The sequence below is a fragment of the Phyllopteryx taeniolatus genome, chromosome 12, assembly GCF_024500385.1.
Source record: "Phyllopteryx taeniolatus isolate TA_2022b chromosome 12, UOR_Ptae_1.2, whole genome shotgun sequence".
Classification (NCBI taxonomy): domain Eukaryota; kingdom Metazoa; phylum Chordata; class Actinopteri; order Syngnathiformes; family Syngnathidae; genus Phyllopteryx; species Phyllopteryx taeniolatus.
Genome location: NC_084513.1, coordinates 20,007,616 through 20,029,154, shown reverse-complemented (window position 1 = coordinate 20,029,154; position 21,539 = coordinate 20,007,616). Strand labels below are relative to the sequence as shown.

Sequence of the window (21,539 nt, the reverse complement as noted above, 5' to 3'; positions counted from 1 at the left end):
TTTCATCTCTTCCCAGGAGTTTCTCTTGGAGGCTAATTTGCATAATGGAATGGCGCGCTTGGAATTGTGACTGTGCAGAAATATGCTGATAAATGGCTCCGCAAAGCAATGTAGCTATACTCTAATATTTCTCTGGTCCGCCCAGTGGGTTGCGCTTTGTCTCGTTTTCGACTCGCGGAATTATTGAAGTAGACGGAGGAAATGATCAACATGAAGACGGTGAGAACATACATGCGAGGGAATCATTTAAATATAGAGCAGATTTTTACACAGACTTTGGCAGCTGTTAAACAAATCTTTCAGGAACACTGTTCAGATTAAGACTTCAATTGAACCTATAAGAAATAATATAGGGCAGCGTTGTGAATGTGTGGTTTAGCATGTCTGCCATGGAGTCCTGAGTTTCAAGGTTCTAAGGCTTTCTGTTGTGTGGAATTTGTTAGGTTTATTAAAGACAAAATTGTCCATAGGTGTGAATGTGAGTGTGAATGTGCCCTGTGATTGGTTGGCAACAACTTGAAGGTGTACCACGCCTCTTGGCCGAAGTCAGCTGGGGTAGGTTCCAGCTCCCCTGCAACTCTAATGAGGACAAGCGCTATAAAATACAAATAAATTAAAAAAAAATACAACTAATCCATTCCAGGGTCAAATTGTTGCCATAAAAAAAAAAAAAAAAAAAACCTTTACAGGGGGTCGATGGTCCTGACACACAAGGTTGCTCAGTTACATGCTCGTGCGCTTTACTTACAGCTTTTCCTTTGATTGTTCAAATTTTCATCCTAATTTTTAATGTAATTCTGACTACGATGGACTATGGCAAATTCTGACATACGTACAAATGTGGGTTATGTTGCCGCTGAAGGAACACAACTGGGTCGTAAACCTAAAAAAAAAAACGCTATACAGGTATTGTTTTTCTAAACGTAGCAGAAAAAATAAGGACATTTTCATTTGGTGGATTATTTTTGTTGTTACCAACCATGCTTCTTGACAATAAATCTTATATTTTTGGAAGGTCTGTTTTTTTTCCCTATTAAATATGGATGCATTTATAAGGAACGCACATTTGCGGGATGAGGAGCAAAGCTGAGTATGTGGGTTGCAGACAAGAATAATTTGCCAAATCTTCTCTGCCAATGTCAAACAGTTTATTTTGCCGTTGCCATTTACTCTAGTTTTGAGCTTCCGCTGCCCCCTGCACCCATGAGCATTGGCCCCGCTACAATGCAAAGTACATGTCCGCTCCAGGTATGGGCAATGCCACACTTGCCCGATCTGGACAGGGCCCCTGCGATAGGGCAACTTCAAGTTGGCATTCGCCAAATCCAAAGCCAAATTCCATATAAAGATGGATTTCCCAAGAATATGACATCCCAAAAAGACAGCTTCCTCACCGCGGCAGCACTCAGTTACTGTATGCTCTCTTCTAGTCAAGATTGGAACCTGAACATGTGGAAGAAGGTTATGTTCAGTGATGAGTCCAGATTGTATCAACGGCGGTCGGCTCGTGGGGTCAGAGTGTGGAGAAGACATAGAAAACGCTATGCTGACAGCTGCACTGCTAAAATAACATCTTTTGTTGTAGGCAGTGTGATGGTGTGGGGCAGGGTCTCCCTCACCAGAAAAAGGAGGTTTCTCATCATTGGAGTCAATCTCAATGCAGAGAGATATCGAGATAAGGTTCCTATATTTCCAAACTCTTGAACAGAGTGTAAGACATCGACACGATCGCTTACATTTCCATTATGACCGTGTTTTCAGTGGGATTTAATATCTCTAATTCTCACAAAAGTGTACATTTTGATGACGCACACAGGCAGATTACTGCTACTGCTCGGGAGGCGAGTCACATGACAAAGACACAATTGACTGAATTTCCTTCTTTGTCTTGGGTTGTTATTGTTGGCCCGTCGTCGCTTCAGCCTCATTCTACTATGCAACCAGAACATAGATGTATATTCGACCTTCCTCTATCACAATTCCAAGTTCCATTTCCAGTTCTTTCATTTTAGTCATACTCAGAACTGTGTCTCGGCTGCCCGTTTTATTTAATACATACAGTAATCATAATTTGGCTGCATTAAGCGTTACTCAAGATGCAATCACCATCAATTGTCCGGCTCGCTGATCCCATGCAGATAAGCCAGCAGAGTGGGTCACCTGCAGAGGGCTTATCTCACCGGGATCACTGAGTCATGCCGTACTGCAAATCATTACTGCCAGCCATGTAACATTGTGTTATCTTATACCCATTCTATACACTAGCTTTATGAATCATTTATCACGTTGACATTTCATTAAGAAAATGCTGTGTTTTGGAATATATCTTTTTCTCTCTAAGCTGTCGTGTTTTTTTCTTGATCAGGACAGAAAATCTCATTTTTTAATCTCCAGTTTCCTGATGAGAGTATTGGCTTCCTTTTATTTTCACGCATGTGTCTGAGCAAGAACTTATTGTATCGGGAAGCTCTGCGTACTCGAGATTTTTCTCCCTGTCACACACAAACACAATGTACTGTATGCAATCAACTGCAACCGCAAGCACACTCAAGAATAACAAGCGGTCTGCACACACACTTGTGATTAGTTTAAACGCTGCCCGCGTCAACGCAACTAACTACCTGTCTATCTACCCACCTACTATCTGCCCATTTCTTTGTCTACCCAATATCAATCAATCTGTCCACTGGTCTCTCTACCCATCTATTGATCTACTTGTATATTAAGCTACAATCTACATAATTGCGCATCTACTTGCTTAACCTTTGACACCGCTTCCTGTTTTCCCACCTACCCTTCCATCTCTCTGCCCACCTACACGTCAGTCTCTCCGCCTAGGTCTGCCTAGCCATGTATTTGTCTACCCCTTTACCCATCCATAATCTACCGGTAAACCGACTACCCCGGCAGCTGTCTACACGTATGGTGGTCTACCTGTCTTCCGTCTACCTGTTAACTGTCTACCCGTCTACTTGTCCACACGTCTGGTATCTGCGCGCCTGCGTCTGGCCAACCCATCTCTGCGTCTTCCCATCTGCTGTATCTTTCTCTACACCTATCTACCCATCCATCTCTCTACACACCTATCTGTCTACCAGTTACCTGTCTCTCCGTGTACTAATCAATTTGCCTGCCATTCGAGCCATCTGTCACCTGTTAACGGACTACCATCATGTCAACAGAAGCTTTCTATTTAGTTACCTACAGTAACTACCAATCTATGTTTACTCACATCTCAACCTCTTGGTCTATTAACTGTCTACCCATCTTTCCATTGATTTGCCTACCCAAATATTTGTCTCCTGGTTTACGTGTCTACCCATCTGCCAATTCATCTCTCTACGCAGCCACGTCATGTCTACCGTTTACCCGTCGATCTGTCTTCCGATCTAGCTTTTTACCCAGCTACCATTTGTCTCTCAACCTGCTTATCATCTATTTTCCTACCGTCTGTCTGTCTACTCATCTCCACATCCACTAATCTGTTTACCTATCTGTGGAACTAAAGAGAGGGAGGTGCTGTAATGGCTCTACATCCAAGAAAGTAATTGGCCTAAACTGAGTGTTATCTATCATTCCAAAGCACAGAGGAGGCACTCGCTCTTCCTTCCAGTGCAGACAGTTGGCGGGAGGCGCTGCTCATTAAGCTCGCCGTATATGAGTGGGTGACAGTGATTAGCGGCAAATGGGACAAAATGCACTTGATGAGGCTGAATTGGCGTATTAGCTTTTGTTATGTGGAGCATGTGTTTGCAAGTGGAGCAGAGTGCACCAAGAGTTCCTGTGTTCCCTCCTGCTCACAATGGAGGCAGCAAAGTGGAAAATGGGCGGATTATCAAGAGCCTGACCCGGGGAGATCAACACAGACACACACATACAGTATATATACACACGCACACACACACACACACGTGTCGGCACATCAACACAATTCCAGCTCGTTCCAACAAAAATCACCTGTGCCTGTGTACACGCTCGAAACACATGACTTTTGTATTGCTAAACCTATACTGTACTGTATTGTTACTATTCGCAGAATCCCCTACCGCCACCCGCGGCTCTCCTCCCTCCTGATCTCCTCTCATCCTCTCATATATCAACTCCCCTAAGCAGTAGCGAGTAGCAGGGGCCTCGAGGCCAGCTCTTTTTTAGCCTACTTGGCTATTATATGCTCCTTTTGTCATCACAGCCCAAGAGAATTACAGCCACAGAATATTGCATGAGACGAGGGGAGCCTTGAAAGGGCACATCCTCATCCCAAACATACGTCTTGTCCTCACTAGGGTCGCGACTCAAGCTCCCAGGGTGGGTGAAAAAAAAAGGAAATATTTATCCACTTGTACTGGAGTATGAATACAGTCGCCGTTGTTCGCCGCAAACAGCAAGCTGAGCCTCCTTGGCCGGACGAACCGCGATTGACGTTTAAGTGCACATACGTCTTTTTAAAAAACAAACGAACACACATTTCAGCAGGTAAATGACAAAAAAAAAAAAAAAAAAAAAAGAAACGAAATCTGCAAATGCAAATGCTTGTGTTGAGCGGTTCTCAAACTCGGCAAAACAATTTTGGGAATAAAGGGGGATGCATGTTTTCCTTCTGAAAAATCGGAGATGTTAGCGAAGAAGCTAGCCACTGTTCAGAGCTCTTAAAATCAATCAGTTGTCAAGTTGTTGAGCGTGTTCAGCGAATGAATAAAACTCATAACTCAAGGCACCACAGTGAAGCGGAGCACACATACTCGCCGTTCAGATTCATCTAGTCACAGAATTTTTGTCAAAAAAACCCAAATGTTTATGTTTATTTATTTTTTTATTTTTTGTTGGGAAACCAACCCAGAAAACACTTTTCAAAAAATCTATACGATTATTATAGACGTCAATTATCTGCGAATTTTCGTGAGTTGCAGACCGGCCAAATCTGTAAATTATAATAGTATCAAAATATAATAGTTGGGGTCCACTGTATTGGTAATTTTATTTACCCACACGAGAGAGGTAAATCATCATAATTATGTAACCCTTAAGGCTATGATGCAACGGCGCTAACCACTGGCCACCGCGCCCCTTGCCCCTCTGCAAACCACCACAACCATAAAGATATTGTTAGCTGAATACCTCTGTGACTGTATTATAATTGAAACCAAGCATTATTTCCTTGTGGAGGCCAAACATTTGTATTGACTCTCATAAGAAGCTAACCTTGTAATCAATGAGTGTATTAGTGCAAAACTACGATGTGGGCTTCACTGTAGGAGGGGTGCTTGGCAGCAACGTTGAAATAATGGGAGTTCGGTGACTGCTGTACACTCTTTAATGGATCATTTAACTTGAGGGGACAAGGAAGAAAATGAAGATACAACATGAAGGACATTAATAGAGATTGCCTTGTACTAAAACTATAACGGCAATGACAAGCATGCAGGCTGATAAATGACGATGTTGTGCAACTGGTGGCATCAAGCATTCCAGAGATGTGGTATGCTTTGGACTCATATTGGCTTTTCTTTCTTTGTAATCCCCCTTACGGTTTATGACATGAACGCTTTATAATACCCTCTCCATTGTGACTTTCTTTGACCAAAATATTTTCTTAACCCATAACCCATTTTTAGATTTCTCTGTCACTAAGCCGCTGCTGTGCTTGGAGTATGACTCTCCAGAGCTCCATACAGTAACACCTCTGCGCCACGGAACTCCACCGCTTCGGAGGCCTGCCATGCCTAGTTACAGTTGCTAAGCTACAATAATTTCAACCCGTTTGTTAAAGGATTTTAGCTAATGGTCACCAATTGAGGTCTTTTTGTTTTGTTTTTTTGTGGTAGCTTTACTGTCACTCTTCACGCAAGTCGCTTCATCCCTCTTGGACATTCACATGATAATGATGACTTCAAAGCTACATTATTGCTATTTAGCAAAATCAAATTCTTTCTCCCGACAGCAGGCCTACCGGCAGTGTGGGGGCTGCTTTGCTCTCCCTGTCCCCTCCCTGATACAGCGCTTGATGTCATTCTGGCAGCGGCAATCAGATTAAAAAGTAAACAAGCTTGTAATTGACACCGAATGAAATATTCAACTGGTGAAACGACACTCATCGTGGACTTTGAAGCGTTAACCACCCGTGGTAATGGCATTTGTCATCACATCCCCGTCCCGCTTTAAGCGAGTCGTACATATGCCTAACATACATACTGTGTGCGTACTTCATCCTGCGCCGAAGTGTGTGCTTTGCAAGCTATACTGTCAGGACACAGATGTCTCTATGTGTTTGTGCGTGTTTTAATCATTTCATCTGGCGGCGTATGCGCCTCTGTGATCTTGCTTTCTGTCCAAGCGCAGCGTTGCAGAGCACAAACTGCATACTAACCCAATCATTAAGACATAAATGAGAACATCAGAATCTATCTGCAGTCTCACACACACACGTATACACGGGCGCATAGCCGTCCCGAGAGAGCGAGTGAGGCAGAAAGAGGGACGGATGGGAGGGATGAACAATTTATTTCCAGTCTCTCCTCTTCTAATGTTTGCATCTCCCATCCCCCCTCCCTCCCTCCTCCTCATTCGCCCACTGACAGATAGATTGCAGGACAGAATGTGGCCTGTTTGAATGTCTCAGTCTGACTGTTTTTTTGGGGGTGAGGGGGGGCAGCTAAGCTCGGCCATTACTATGTAAACCTGTTGTTGCATTTTGTCTGATGTTCCTTCATCCCAAATATCTGAAAAAAGAGCTGCGGTCTGACGAATCCACATTTCAAATATTTTTGGGAAATGATGTATGTCGTGTCCTCCGGTCCAAAGACGAAAAGGATCGTTCGGATTGTTATGAGCGCAAAGCTCTAAAGCCAGCATCTGTGATGGTATGCATTAGCGCCCATGGCATGAGTAACTTGCACATCTGTGAAGGCACCATTAATGCTGAAAGGTACATACGTGTTTTGGGGCAACATGCTGCCATCCAAGCAAGATCTTTTTCAGGGACGTCCCTGCTTGTTTCAGCCAGAGAACTCCAAGCCACATTCTGCACGTGTTGCAACAGCGAGGCTTTGTAGTAAAAGAGTGCGGGTACTAGACCTGTCTCCCGTTGAAAATGTGTTTCACATTATCCATCCATCCATTTTCTGAGCCGCTTCTCCTCACTAGGGTCGCGGGCGTGCTGGAGCCTATCCCAGCTGTCATCGGGCAGGAGGCGGGGTGCACCCTGAACTGGTTGCCAGCCAATCGCAGGGCACATACAAACAAACAACCATTCACACTCACATTCACACCTACGGGCAATTAAGAGTCCCCAATTCATGCATGTGTTTGGGTTGTGGGAGGAAACCGGAGTGCCCGGAGAAAACCCACGCTGGCACGGGATTGAACCCCGGTCCTCAGAACTGTGAGGCTGACGCTCTAACCACATTGTGTTTCACATTATGAAGCGCAAAATACGACAACGGAGAGAGTCGTATTGAGCAACTTGTACATCAACAAGAATGGGGGTAAAAAATTCAACAACAAAGTTTCACCTATTCGCGTCCGCAGTTCCCAAACGCTTATTGAGTATTTTTATAAGGAAAGGTGATGTAACACAGTGGTAAGGATGCCCCTGTCCCAGCTTTTTTGGAATGTGTTGCAGGCATCAAATTCAAATTAAAAGCAATAGAGTATCAGTTTGACCATTACATATCTTGTCTTTATAGAATATAGGGTAATAAGGATTTGCAAATCATTGTTTTCTGTTTTTATTTACATTTTAATCAACATCCCAACTTCATTGGAATTGGGGTTTGTATGTTTAGCTTGAAAGTAAACTTCAACTCGGAGTGGCAATGAACAGCTGGAAGCCTCTTTTGTGAAGGATTGGTCACTATCTGGCAAAATGCTGCTTTTTATGAAGTGAGCTGAGACGAGTTCACTGCCACCATACAGCGCTTGTATCCCAAAATTTTCCTCACAAGTCATAGCAAAGAGAATTGACAGAACGACTCGTCGTCTCTCAAACAATTCATAACCCTGGTCACTCGTATCTTTTTGCTTTAGAGGGTCTATAATACACCAGCTGCACCATTACTTGCTGCAAAAAACATCGTGGCCTCTGAGCTGTTTACCTCGTTGTACAACAAAGTCTCTCAGCTCGAGAGCAAAAGTAGGTTAGAAGAGGGGCTCGGCTGACGGGAGTGGAGTCATTGCAGCTCTTGTTCTTTGTCTTGCCTTTGATCAAAAACCGTCACACGCTCCCCACCGTTTCCAGTGTGTTCTTTGATCCCATCCAAACTTTTATATACAGCATGTACATCAGGAAGCGGTGTTGCATCGAGGGAACATATTCTTATAGCTACCATATTCGCCACCATTGCCCCTTTTGGCTAAGACTGTTTCGTTAATGTTTACAAAAAGGAATTAGTTTGTGACTCACATGCATGTCTCTACACTCCATGTCCTACTGTATAATAATTCTCTACACCCCATGTCCTACTGTATAGTAATTACTTGTTATCAGTCCTAGCAGGCTGCATGCGCACTGGGTTTTGACTTTAAAACTTGCATTTTTCACTGAGATGTCACGCTTGCTGTCATCTGCCACGACTGGCTCCAAAGATTACCCCAGCCGCAGTCCGAACCTAGCCTTGGGAATATTTTCAACACCGTAATACTGTAAATCAACATTGTCAAATGCCCTCAAAAGAAAAGAAGTCGCATAGCACAGTGCTGTTCAGTGTGGCACTTGGAACAAGACCTTTGAAATAACCTTGGGTAAGGAGCTGCATGCCGGAGGTGGGAGTAAATCACATATTTGCAAGTCACATGTCACTGTGGGAAAATAAAAAGAATCAGTCAAGTTGCCACTAAATTTCATTATTTCATTACTAGTTGAGTCATTATTTGGTTTAAGCAAGTCGCAAGTCAAGTCAATCCTTCTCCAGTCGCAGCATATATTGGATTGGTAATAAAATGTTTTCTAACAATCCCCCCCCCCCCCCCCACCCCCCATGAATCATAACACTAGAAAAAGTATTCACACATTAGAATAGTTAAATGAACAACAACTGAGATTAAGATTGATTGAATGTATTGCTCTGAATTGTTTTAAAGTTGTTTTGCAAAGTCAATTTTAACTCAATTGAATTTCTGAACAGACTATGCTGTGCACTTGGTGGTGATAGCCTTGTAACTCCTACGGTTCTTAAGAGAACACCATGCAACAAAAGCCAAGACTGTTTTCTGTTGGTGAAATATAATTAGACTTGTACCTAATGGGGTAATGGGGAATGAAAGAGATTCGTAATTAAGGGAATAATACATGACATAAAAATGTTGCCATCCTTCAAAAAAAAACAATTAATGTGAACAAAATGTGGATTCCTCCTGAGTCCGCTAATTCAATCGCTCACTCGGCTTTGTTTATTTATTTAAAAGCACCGACTCGGGACAATTATCATTACATTAAAGGTTAGGTTTCATATGCTATGGTCTCGATATTAAAAACATAGTGCAGACAGCTTTATCACAGAACCAGCACAACACATGACATTTTGAGAGGAAAAATAAAAAGATAAGAGTTGTGCGTGCCTATGAACTCAAGCAAAAGCTTCAGACAATGATCATAAAGCGTCCCATCCCTAGTTATGTTACTTAGCTGTACTAAAACATTGACAATCACATCCATCCATCCATTTTCCCGGCTAGCTTCGGGCAAGAGGCAGGGTACACCCTGAAACCGGTCGCCAGCCAATCGCAGGGCACATAGAAACAAACAACCATTCACGTCTTTCAAAAAAGCCAACATCTCTTAATTAAAATACAGATTTGCGACTCTAAACGAGATGACTTGTCAAGTCATGTAGTTGAAGTCAAAGTCAAGTCTCTTGCCTACCAAGTCTAAAGTCGAGTCTTTCTATTCTTTATTATTGAGTGTTTAGCAAGCAAGTTGGAAGTCATAAAAGTGGCAACCCGAGTCAAATCCCCCCATCTCTGCTGCATGCCGCTTGACCATGTGTAGCCAGCATGCGGCAGGCAAATTCCCATTACACACTGTAAAGTCCACGAGATGGTGCAGAAAGCGGCATTCAATGAAGCGCAGCGCCGAGTTTACATAATCGATGCCAAGAAAGATGTTTCTCTTTTGCTCATGAGTAAATGTCAATTGTAATCAGGAGAGTCTTTCATTTGTAAATGCTGTTAAACTGTTATGTTTGGAGTTGTAACGTAAAGCAATGACAGTGAACTGCATTGAGACTGAATCAATATGATGATATGAAATGGTTTTACTGCCTTATAGTGAGACAAGGATCTATACATTCAATGAATAAAGTATCTATCTATTCAGCCAGTGTTTCAATGTTACCGAATGGTTTTTAAAGAAGAATATATTTTTTCAAATGATTTTATTGTATCTTTTCTGCTGTATTACACATTAATTTCCCCTGTGGGGATCAATAAAAGAAATCGTATATTTTCTAAATTATGAAGGGGGTTAAAAATACAGCCAAGATATAATATATATATTATGCCAAAATAGCGGCGCCATGGTGGCGGACTGCTTAGAGCGTCAGCCTCACAGTTCTAAGGACCGGGGTTCAATCCCCGGCCCCACCAGTGTGGAGTTTGCATGTTCTGCCCGTGCCTGCGTGGGTTTTCTCCGGACACTCCGGTTTCCTCCCACATCCCAAAAACATGCATGAATTGGCTCTAAATTGCCCGTAGGTGTGAATGTGAGTGCGAATGGTTGTTAATTTCTATGTGCCCTGCGATTGGCTGGCAACCAGGTCAGGGTGTACCCCGCCTCCTGCCCGATGATAGCTGGGATAGGCTCCAGCATGCCCGGATAGGCACCAGCACGCCCGCGACCCTAGGAGAAGCGGCTCAGAAAATGGATGGATGGATGGATGCCTAAATAGCAGCAAGATTTGATGGTGGATCAGCGATTCAGTGGGTCCTGTACATGTGTATGTGCGTTCATGTTTTCCTGGCCTTGTGGGGTCGTGGCTTTTTCATGGTTCCCTGAACAGGCCCGGACAAGATCCCCATTAACACCCCTGCCTCTGCGCTGATAGCCGCAAATGTGCTAACCTTAGAGGGTGACGACTAAGTCACATTTGTTCGTACATGTTTATGCATCACTTTAATATAATCCATAGTGTCATCGGATTGAGGAATGTGTGAAAATGCTGTTGATCGGTAAGTATGCCATCTTACATTGGACGCAATCATCGGCGCTGTATGCTGACAACGTACTTATTTTGTAAGCTATAAGCTCCATTATGAAATGCTGTACACAAGCTTTTGTGTGACATTTTTCTTTTTGGTGTTCAGGGCTGATTAACTTAACATTTATGGTCCGGTGCATGTGCGATGCATCTTTGGTCTCTTCTGCTTTTGTGTGCGTGTCTGGTGCCTTTGGAAGCTCCAGCATATCCCCTTAACGGCTATATTTAACAGCAGGAGAAAGATAGATTAATTTCCAGGGAAAGTATTCCATCATACTCTCTGTACAGAAAGTCACGTGACCTCCGTATATCATTAACGGTTTTTTATGGGGAATTAGCCCGGGTTTCCAGCCACTTTTGCGGATATTGGATTTGTTCTCCTCCACGCCCGTTTCAGCACTTCATTGATCTTTCTATCACCGTCTAACTAAAAGTGAAGGCTCCCCTGTTCCTTTGCAGATTCCCACACATCCTGTGAGGTCAAACGACGACGCTCGCGGGCTTGTCGAGTAGCGAGGCCTCCTCGTGACCCTTGCATCTTACGCCGACTTTCAAGGCAACCTTGTCCTCCAAGTTCTTCGGTATTTTACAATTGGCTACCAGAGGTGGCAAAAGCACTCACACTCTTTTACTGTAAGTAAATGTTTAAAAAAAAAAAGGAGTCTGAAATGTAAAATGAAAGTAAATGTTTGCCGTTTTAAAACCGCTAGTAAGATACAGTAAATACAGATACATTATGACTCAACGATGAGCTTTAAAAGAAAAACAAGGAACGCTTGTTCCTATCTTTATTTGTCGTTCATGTCGCTTCTGTTACAGCTCACAAGTCACACAGTGGTTCTTGTACAGATGCTATCCCCTTCTCCCTGCTTTTTAGAGACGCCTCAATCATCTGCTCTTTATTTTGTGCCCTATTTTCCCCCAGAAGAGTACACTTTTCATTCACTTTGTCCACTCCCACCTTCCCATTGATTTATGCTAAGCTCTCTGTCCCGCTCCAGGAGAGCCGTTGGCTTGAAAATATAGTTACTGTAGACCCCATTTTGCTTCAATGATATATATAAACAGTATATAGTCTTACAACCCCTACCTACTGTATAGTAGCCGTACAAGGTTTGTTTGGATTCCCTTCAACAGAATAGCCCAAGCTGAGGATGACACACGTCGGGTAAATTTCTGTATGTCAAAGCAAGCACCCTGTTGATTTTGACAATATAGAATCTGTGCTTCACAGTCAAGACGCTCTGGTGGTGGGATATACAGCGGTCATCTACAACCAAGCATCTCTAGTTTTTGTATGATTTATTTTTTTCTGACTTCTCTAATGATCAGACGTGGCCAGTATGACATTAAATTAATGTAAAGGGTTTAACCCAAGCCCTGATTATTAGTCACGCAATGGTTTTATTGCAAGAGTCAATTTGCTGTCATTTCATAATAAGTATGAGTGTGTGGGGCTGCACAGTGCATAAGTGGTTAGCACATATGCCTCATAGTTGTGAGGTTAGGGGTTCAAGTCCGGGTTGAGGACTTCCTTCACTAGTCCATTGTGTTGGTCGGAGCGACATCCTGTCATTAATAATGAACACACCGCCATGAGCACATATTCTGTTCTTTCATGTTTCATGTCCATCCTGGCCGCTGCTCCAATTCACTGCTCATAAGGTTCCCGCTCACCAATGACCAGACGTCATTTCGACATGGCACAAAGCTCCGGTCTCCGCTCACAAAGCACGCTGGCCACAAACATCTTCTTTCAGTTTTTCTTTCTTTTTCCAGTCTTCTTCATTCTTTCGCGCAGTTTGACTTTTTCAAAAGGGAGAAGAGATTCTATTTCAAATAACCAGGCACGTCAGAGGCCCCAAGATAGCTCAGTCCCCGAATCGAGCCTTCTAAGTGAAGAAAATTGGACATTTTGGTACAGATTACCTGCTTAAATGATTTGCTTAAGTGGGCCAGATACTGTAAAACGATGTGACAGACGGGGTCCGTGTGCCTTGAGTTTGATACCGGTGATATCACTACAGGAAAGTTTGATCGTATGTCAAATATTTTCAATGAATGAATTTAATATTCATAATTTGAATAATTGTAGTTATAATTCTAGATTTTAGCACCAAAAAAAAACTTTTATGAGAAGAAAGCGGTAATATAATAAAGCTGGAGTATTATGAGGGAAAAAAATCTTTATTATTATATATTTATGAGAAGAAAATTCATAATTGCCCAAGAATACTGTCAAAAGTTACAAGTTGTAATATGCAAGTGATGACTCCGAAGGAAGAAAAAGTTTGGAATACTCAAATATTTAAAAAAACAAACAAAACAAAAAAACATTAGTATGCTTATGAGGATGTCATTATTGAAATGTTGAGACATGATGATGAAAAAGGCTGAAAAATTGCTCTCAAAAATCATAACATTACTAGAAAAATAGTCCAAATCTTATTAGAAAAAAGTGTGTATTTTGCAAGAAGAATATTGTAAATCATTTTACGAAAATACATTTTGAATATTACGATAAGAATAACTTTACGAGAATGAAGTCATTATATTACGAGATTAGAAGTTGTCCTATTACGAGCATAAACAACATACATGCACATGAGCACCGTGATACTAACCCTTATTATTTTGTTCTCATAACATGAACTGTTCCCACATAATGTTTATTACAATTACTATTTTCAATGCGGCGCTTGTACACCGCCATACTGCTCTGTCAGCCCTGTTTGTCATTTAAACTGCATGACTTGTATTTTTACAATTATGCATCAGCGTTATCGTCAGCATCTACAACGTCTTTGCTAATCCTGTTTCTTAACGCGCTCACGTCTGTGTTTCACACTATCACCATTTACGGGACTGTATGTTTTTATATGCTGGTGACACAGTTGGCATGCTCTACATGTGCTGATGCCCCACGATTGTTCATGCACGCGATACACGCACAGCAGTCAGTCATTAAAAATGACACACACGAGCATCCACGCGTAAGCATCACAACCACTTACATCCGCCACAATGATATGAACTGGATGCAACAATCCAACACGAACGAATAGTTTGTTTTACGTTGACGTCTACGTTGACGCTTGGTTTGCGTTTATTGACTCGGTGGTGTGTGTGTGTACGGTGGAAATTCAGAGTATAGCTAGAAATCCCTGTTAAAACGCCAGCTTTGGTGGTTTTATAATACGTTTATGTGATAGCGTGTGGCTGTAGCACACATTGATGCCTTTTATGCCCACTGTGGAGTTGCGTCTTTTGCATTTTGATAGCAGAATCCGAATAGCAGAAACAACATCAGATGACATTTTTTTGGTCGGGCTGTTAATCATAACTATGTGATTGTGAAGAGTTTCAAGTTATGCGAGTTGAAGCGTGATTCGTAAAAATGTCACGATATAGACTCTGATATGGCTTTCCATTATGACAGGATGACGATAGCTGCATTAGCTACGTAAATAGCGTAACATCATAGCCCTGCGACACAACGATTGAGTCACGCATTTTGGGGATAGTAAAAATAAAATAAATCTTTTTTTTTTAAAAAGGGGTCGGAACACAGACATTGACGCACCAAACATTGTGGAGTGTTACATTTGTTTATTGGACTTCAGTTAATACAAATTCAAATTATGTTTTTCAAATTCAGTTTGTGAATTCAAATTCAATTCCCGGTCGCACGTATTTCAGCCCATAGAATCTGCCCACGTACAAAAAATGTACATTTAACAACAACTGAATCATGCAGGTGTTTTCTTTTTCTTTTCTGTTAACAGCTTCAAAATGGACCAAAGTCAGAGTGACTAACAGCAGTGAGTCCATTTCTTAGCTTTACTCTATGTTTACCAATGTTTGAATTAACATTACAGTCGCGTAACCTTTGCTATTCGACCATGCCCCCACCGGAAATCCCGGTGGGGGCTTTCTGCGGCGCCAGTGGAAACGTGTGTGTGTGTGTGTGTTGGCTACAACTACATAACACCTTCTATATGCCCCGCGACATTTCGCCGCTTTAGCGGTCAGCTCATTTCATCAAACGCCGAAAAGAGAGAGGCCTCGCCGAATAATAACCACAAAGATAATCATCATCATCATCATCATCATCATAATGTCTGACTGCATCTGAAGGTAATTGCATTCGCCTGCAGCGGGCGGCGTCTTCACTGATTAATCTTGTGATTAAAGTAAATACCAAAATGGCCCCTCTCCTTTGGCTGATTTGTGTCAAAAACAAAGGAGGGATATTTCAAAGAGGAGCGTCCTGAAGGGAATGTGCTGTTTTCTCTTTGTGGTGATTTTAATAGACTCGCTTGTTCACTCTAAAAGCTGTAAAAAGAAAAAAAATAATAATAATCAATTGGGTCAATAATCCATTTCAAAGCAATATGCAAACCGCCGCAAAGTCAGTATATGATCTTTCGTTTCTGATTACATGCCTCAATGTAGAACTATAGGATGGCCATTATTCCCATTAAACTAAAAGAGTGCAAATGCAAATGGTTTGAATGACATGTCATTGACAATCCTGCACACTACTAAAGGTTGCTAGCTGCTACGGTAACTGCTCTAAGAAAATAAATAAAACAAGTTTCATAATCCCTAACTGCTGACAGGGCAGAAGCATGCAGGGCCACTTAAGACCAATACCACAGGGCAGAGTAAAGGTCTTCCATCAATTACAATCTTATTAAGCTAATCGTAATGAAATAATCCAATCGTAGAGTCTCATCCCCGCAGAGCGGGTGAGCAAAGCGCAGAGCACGGATGAGATGCACATCTGAAGCCACAACAAGTGCATCCCAAGAACGTACATTCATACAGTGGACCTTTTACCATATTTTCACGTCAATACCTACAGTACTCGCGTGAGGCAACGCATGTGGATAGCATGTCAACCTGTTTTCAGGTTTGGTCACGTGACATTCTGCATAACGCGTCCTCAATTCCTCAAGAAACAAGTTTCTTTGTTTTAAGTTTTTGGTTTTTTTTGTAAATGTTCTTTCATTTCTATTCATGTCTCTTCTTATACGCCCAGCAGCAATATATTAGACAGCTTTATATTAAATGTGTCTGATTCGTGTCATTTTGCGATGAATATAAACGCCACTCATGCCTTAATAATTCCATCCTTCATTCCATGAGTAGCACAATGCACTCACTGCTGCATTCGTCTTTATTTTATTTCTTTTTTAACAGAGAATGAGTGTCCACTAATGAGGCTTTTAAAACGTTTCCCTCTATAAAGCCTCTCAGCAGGGCCTTAATTAAAATCCCTTTCTTTCTCCGTGCGACTTGGATTTCAAACACGAGCGAAGTGGATGACCTTTACAATGGCTTCACAACAATCGAAGGTATCGGAAAAGTTGGGCATTTTTTTTCAAAGGCGCTCAATACGTGACAAGAGGCGCTGTTGGCCAAACAAACCTGTGAGTTTGAGAGCGTGCTCCGGCCATCTGACAGTGTGAAAGATGTGCGGCAGCAAATATGGCAGCACGCTAGTTGGCTGACCTCAAACTCCCTTACTTTGAAATTGAGGAGAAAGCAGTAAAAAGAAAAGAAAAGAAAGAAAAAGATGAATCGAGTGGAGAGAAGTTATGAGCGATTTGGTTCCATCCCGACAAGATTTCCAAGCCATTTTTATCTCTCTCGCTGGCCGTCTCCATTAGCGTCTTGGAGAAACGACAGCGGCATGATGGATCAGCGGTCCTTCAACAGTAGAGCGATGCTTGAAGAGCCGCTCTAAGTGGGACTCAAAGTAAAAAGGGTTACTTCTCCAGACACTTTATTAGGGACGCCTGCACTGTGGAATGACAGCAGCAAGATTGCAATGCTCACTTTTGATTGACGCTGTCAGAGAGCTATTCATTTCAAACCATCGCATCCGTATCATTATCTTTGTACTTTGCTGTGGTAGAACACGATCCATTTAAACGTACTCAACATACAATTTCTACACACAACAGTGGCACAGCAGTTTGGCCTGATCAATGCACAGTTATTGACAGGCTGACCTGAGGCGATATTCACACATATTTGATTGACACGCCTTCATTATACACAAAGGAATAAAGCATAATAAAGCGTTTCCCCCCAAAATTGTCAAAGGTCAATAGTGCGCATTATACATAGCGATAGGGGGAAAATGAAAAAGCTTTCACATTTTGTAAATGTATGCCGCCATCTAGTGGTTATGAAAAAGCTGTACACTTTCAATACAAAATGCCACCGCCACCTCGAGGTTATTAGAAAGGTGTACACTTTCATTCTAATATGCCGCCACCTAGAGGTTATGAAAAAGGTGTAGCCCACACTTTCATTCCAATATTCCAATTTTTTTTTTTTACATAACATCCAGGAAGGCCCGATATTGAAACCCAGAACGAGCGAGTGAGGCAGCACCTTGGTTTGGGGACAAAATAAAAATATTAATATAAATAAAAACCTCAATTAATCATTTGATGGTCGTTGAACGGAGGTTCAGCGAGGTCGACTGAGTTTATTTTGCATGACGTCATGCAAGATGATGCGTCATCTTTCGGTTTGTGTGTTTTAAAAAGAAGTCACTAAACGTAAAATCAAAAGCAAAGCACACACAAAGTTTGCCCTTTGATGCTTGCTGATTTGCGATTTAGCAAGGTACACCGAGGTGGTCTTGCATGACAGCCAGTGGCGGTTTCTGGCATGCGCGTGATGTGCGACCGCACAGGGAAGCATTGCAACACGCCGCAAAATTTGCGAAAACGCTACGTGCAACAGTTGTCCGCTGTGTCACGTATGACATGTCTAGGATTTGCATTTCTATGGGGGTTTGCGCCCCCCCCCCCCCCCCCCCCACCCTTCTGGAGGTCTGTCGAACAGAGAAATCTGCTGAGTCGCCGTGAAAACAACTCGACAGATTTACAGTGAGGTTAGTAATGAGAGCGTGAGAGTCTTTATCGCTAACAGCCGAGATGAAATGGAAAATGTCAATGCAGGGAGCAAAAGATGTGGCTGACGATCACATGCATGCAATCATTTAAGGCTGTTAGCCTAATGCACCTGTGACATCTGACATTCACACTGTGCTATCAGATGAGGCAGAAGGCCAATGTGTGTGTGTGTGTGTGTATTTGTGTTTGTGCACTGCGCAGTCAAGCTTATCTTTTGATATCAAACGTAATTATTATCACCGCGTGGCATTTTACCCCGCGTGTAAATGCGTCCTCGCGTCGACATGATCGGTCATGCACACAGCGACGCCGAACTGTGTTTCTCGAAAGCCGCATTTAAATAATGATGTCGTTGAAAAAGGCACGCAGCATATGGGATGATTATACAGCCGTGCCGATGTTGCTTTCGTTACCTGCGCCTTTGCACAAATGTGCAAAGGCGAGAGGCGTTGTTCAGATTGTCAGTTGTCGGTCGGTTTGGCGTAGGAGAAAGAAAAAAAAAAGTCCACAATTGATTTTGGATGCAAAAGTGGTACGGTCCTGTTTTCTTGCATCATCCACCATAAACCAGGAGGTAACCTGCTTTCTGTATCGCACATACGTAAACACATTCACACCGTCCGTGTTGGCAGGGGTGCGTTCGGTTTCGCGTTTTAGGCGCGACGATGAACTCCCAGCGCGCGCTTTCTTAACTTGCAGACGGTGAATCACAGGAAATAGCAGCTAATTGCTGCAGGTGAGGATAATACCACATAGTGTGTTGCGTGAGGAAAAGAATAGCACCACGGTATTCAAATTGTAGGTGAGGGGAAAAAAACATTTGAAAAAAAGTATGAATGATGTCATGTTGTGATTACATATGTTTTGCTGTGCTGTAATGTTGTTTGAATTATCATCGACATCAGACGCAGGTTAGTTTGACTGTCGTGGAGGGTTACATTGAGGTGATTTTGTTGAGAATTGAACGTTACCCTTATTTGGTTCAATGGCTCTTCTTAGTCAATGCCGTTGTGGACAATTACAAATGTATTTATTTATTATTATTTGGATGTAGTTTTAATTTCATTTCATTGATTTTGTTGTGATTATGTTTTTTTGGGTTTGTTTCAATAATGTTTTACTGCAGTGATTGTAAGTGTGGTACAAGTACTACTAGTGGTAAGCGTGCTCCCTCCAGTGGTAAGTGAACGAATCACTGAATTCAATAAAATGTAAATTAAAATATGAAATACTGTCAAACATATTTGAATGAAGCTTGTAGCTTTGCATAAGCCTGTTTGATTTTTTTTTTTAAACTCCAGTACCCTAAAATCTTTTCTTTCAAGTACAGTATTTTTTTAAGTAACGTTCAGTTTTATTTTTAAAGTTGAAATGTGTAACTTTTTTGTTTAAAAAAAAAAAAAAAAAAAGTCATTTTTCACTCTACACAATGCTGATTGAGAATATCAGCGCCTCTAGCATCTTGCTGTAATATTCAGTATTCGATGTATCCCGAAAATGACGCATTTTATCGAGCAATAGGCAGAGTCTATTGTCTCCCATTTGTAAAACGCTAACTAGTGTATACGTATTATTTTGCGTTTCTGTTGCAGAAAATAATCATCCGATGATTACTGCGAATGAACCTGGATTTGTATTCATATTTCGAGGATGCTCCCATTACATTTTGCTGACAATACCCATGATCATTTCTCAGTCAAATGATGTAACATCCCATTTGAGCAGCATTTGCGATGCATGTGCGGATTCAGTAGTTGTAATATCAAGCCAAGCCTTTCACTCCAACTTACATTTCATGGAAAAGCCCATTAATCATCTGTTGAACATCTTGCTACATTTTGCTATCTTGAATAGGAAACAAAATCTGGATGAGGCCTGTCAAAATCAAACTGTAAGTCATTGATCTTTTCTCTGTGTCTGTAGTTGGCGTACAAGCCGTGGCTGTGTTCTCAGTACTTCCAGACCACCCAGTTGCACTGCACGAAGAGAATCCCCTGTGGGCAACACTGCCTGGAGGTGCAGCAGCGGTGCCCCTTTGTCCTGCCCGACAATGATGATCTCATTCACGGAGGCAGCCCCAGTTTTATATGTACAGGTATGCTTCTCGCTTATCTTTTAGGGAAAAAAAATAAATAAATAAAATCAAAAGTACTGTATGACAGATGAGCAACATATATTCTATTTTCCAGACACTTCATTAGCGACACTCGCACCATTTCAAGTCCATTACAAGAGCTATACAATCTTCCATGTTAGAGAATGACTTGAATGTTTATTGCTCCCACTGTGTGTTGGGTACGACCAGACACGTTTGCTGTAAATACTGTATAGCAGCCATAGCGTGACGCCCTCTGGTGGACAGAAAGACAATCATGCGGGGTTTGGTTTTTTTGCAGCACAGTAAAGTACTGACACATTATGGTATAAGATTTTTTTTTTTTTGTATTAAGTGTTTGGGCTCAATTAGTTCCTTGGACAGCTGGAAATTTGAAAAGGTGTGTTTTTTGCGGACCATGCTTTGTATGCTGTAATTTTGTATAGACACTGTATGTGGCCAGGGGACTGTGTTTACTCAATTGCGGAATAGGGCAAAGGCATTTATTAAGAGGCGGAAACTTTTATTTGCACAAATACAGTTTTTGATCATATTACATTGTATACATTTTGATATTTTTCTGACGTTTTAAAAGCCTTTTTTATATTGAATTTTCCACTTAGTTATATTTTGTGCGGATCTAATTGTCTAATTGCTTCTAATCTCATATTTCTTCATTTAGTGGCTAGCGGGCATTTATTTACTCAACCTTAGAGAGTAACAGGCATGGGATGGATTTTAATAATAATAACAACAACAACAACAACAACAACGATTTCCATTGTTCATTTATTTATTTAATAATATGAAATTATTATTATTATTATGTGATCAGGTAACTATCGTAACATTGATTACCATTGTAATATAACAGTCATTTTTATTATAATAATTGGGATTTATTGATTGATTGAGTCTTATCATCAGTAGAAGTAGTAGCAGTAGTTACATCAAAAATTAAACATGTAGCTGAGGCTAATATAATATAATAATTCTATAAATTATTATTTTTTTGGTTCTAGGGAGGCAAGTACAGTGAGTGAAGTCGCGACAGTTGTCACAGCTCCGAGTGTTTTTGCATCAACAGGACGCGTGCGTGCGTGCGTGTTGTCATGTTGTCACTTGTCATAGAGAAACGTGCAAAAAAAAAAAAATGGCGCTGCAATTAGTCATACTGCGCTGTGACAAATGCGACCGGTCCCGTTGCACGCGAGACGTTTTCGCTGTATTGCTGCACGTGAGGGCACACCCGCACAATTGAATGCGATCCGAGCCTGTACACAAATAATAACGCTGCTTTTCGACCAGTCGACGATA

General features: G+C 41.7%; 1 protein-coding gene across 1 annotated transcript in view; it reads left to right on the top strand.

Annotated features, from left to right (window-relative positions):
• The window catches only part of LOC133486909 (NALCN channel auxiliary factor 1), an 80,704-nt gene that overhangs the window by 52,926 nt on the left and 6,239 nt on the right, over positions 1-21,539 (top strand). The window contains exon 2 of the mRNA XM_061792745.1: positions 20,051-20,222. Within this exon, the coding sequence (XP_061648729.1) occupies positions 20,051-20,222 (172 nt within the window). The remainder of the gene's footprint in view (positions 1-20,050; positions 20,223-21,539) is intronic.